A 1,447-nucleotide genomic window follows, 5' to 3' on the forward strand; every position below is an offset into this window, starting at 1 on the left:
TACACACCACTGTGCCTTGATTTTTTTGGAGGTACCTAACTTCTCTGTCAAATAAGCACAGATGTAAGTGGAGGTGGACCTTCTCATCTGCCAGTTATTAGCTTTTCTGTTTGGCCTTGGGGCTGGAGGTCCAGCCCAGCAGCAGAGCTGCTGCTGTGGCTCTGCCAAAGGCCCAGAAAATTCTGCTCTTTAAGAGATGAAAGGAAGGAACCCCTGTGGGTTGGTTTTTATTCCAGCACACTGACCATCAGAGGCCAGCTGGTGCAATCCAGCTCTTGCCCATGTTCCCAGATTGTATCTCCTGCCTTGAAAGATGTTGCTGCATCCTTGCTGCATGTTAAGAAAAATCCCAGCCAAACCATGCCTGCACACTGTCCCAGAGGGTCCTGGAGGATCATGGCAAATATTACTAGTTAACGGCATCAAGAGTTACAGGATGATGTTCAAACCAGTGCCCCATCTTGTTCACAGCATAGGTCCTGACATTCTGGTATTGGAGACTCCTTGTAATTGCCCAGCAATGTTCATGCTAAACCTGCCAGAAGCCCAGAGCCCCTTGCAGAAATTTCCCTTCATCCTCCGTCTTCTCTTCCCCTGCAGGCTTCAGGCACAGAGACCAGCTGGAAGTGCCCCAAATGAATGCCGAACAACACAGATACAAAGTTGGCTTCCTCCTTTGCCGAGCTCCACTTCTCTTCCTCCAAGAAGCCACTCACAGAGGTCCAGCTTTGCACCCCCTCAAAGCCCTGTCCTTCCTTCAAGAAACCCCAGTGCTTCCCCGAGAAGCCAGCTGCTGCCTCGGAGGGAAAGTCCTTCTCCCTGCAGACAGCATAAGCCAGGGACTGCTCTTCAGCGAGTTCCTCCTTCACCCCAACCTCAGCCCCCAGCTCAGGCCCTGGGGCTGACAGGAGATTCCTTGCCCTCTCCTGGTGTGGCCAAAAAACGACAAAGAGGAAAAACCCAGACTCAAAGTCCAGCAACCAAAGGAAAGCAGGTGTCCCTGGAAAGTAAGGCAGCTGCCAGATAATGATCATCCTCTGCCAGCCCAACAGACTGCGTAACTTCTGCGTATAGTATACACTTGAGATGCTGCAGCGCAGCCTTCCATGCCGGACCCACAAGTGTATAGCAGTAAATGTATTTCAATGCTTCACTCACTCTCACCCCCCACCATCACGATCTGCTCCCACAGGCCTGAAAGCCTGTGAGCCATAGAGCCTTCTTCAAGGGAGACATCTGGCCCACAACTCACGCTTGCTAACACACAGCAACTCAGGCAGCCTGCCTAGTGCCTGACCCTCCTCCCTCCCCAGGCATTCCCCTCTCTCTGTTAGCAATACCAGTCACCAACACTGACCTTGGATTTGGAAAGAGGAGCGGAGATGACAAGAGCAAGGCCTGCTGGAGAGGAAGACTCCTGTCCTGCAGGCATCTCCCTCGTCTCTCT

At 52.4% G+C, this 1,447-nt stretch overlaps 1 protein-coding gene across 1 annotated transcript in view; it reads left to right on the top strand.

The window, feature by feature from the left end:
* The window catches only part of TTBK1 (tau tubulin kinase 1), a gene marked incomplete at its 5' end in the record, with an annotated part of 63,890 nt that extends 62,863 nt beyond the window's left edge, over positions 1–1,027 (top strand). The window contains one exon of the mRNA XM_010133259.1: positions 601–1,027. Within this exon, the coding sequence (XP_010131561.1) occupies positions 601–1,027 (427 nt within the window). The remainder of the gene's footprint in view (positions 1–600) is intronic.
* Between the last annotated feature and the right edge of the window lie 420 nt (positions 1,028–1,447).

Source organism: Buceros rhinoceros, unplaced genomic scaffold (genome assembly GCF_000710305.1).
Source record: "Buceros rhinoceros silvestris isolate BGI_N320 unplaced genomic scaffold, ASM71030v1 scaffold8113, whole genome shotgun sequence".
NCBI classification, from domain to species: domain Eukaryota; kingdom Metazoa; phylum Chordata; class Aves; order Bucerotiformes; family Bucerotidae; genus Buceros; species Buceros rhinoceros.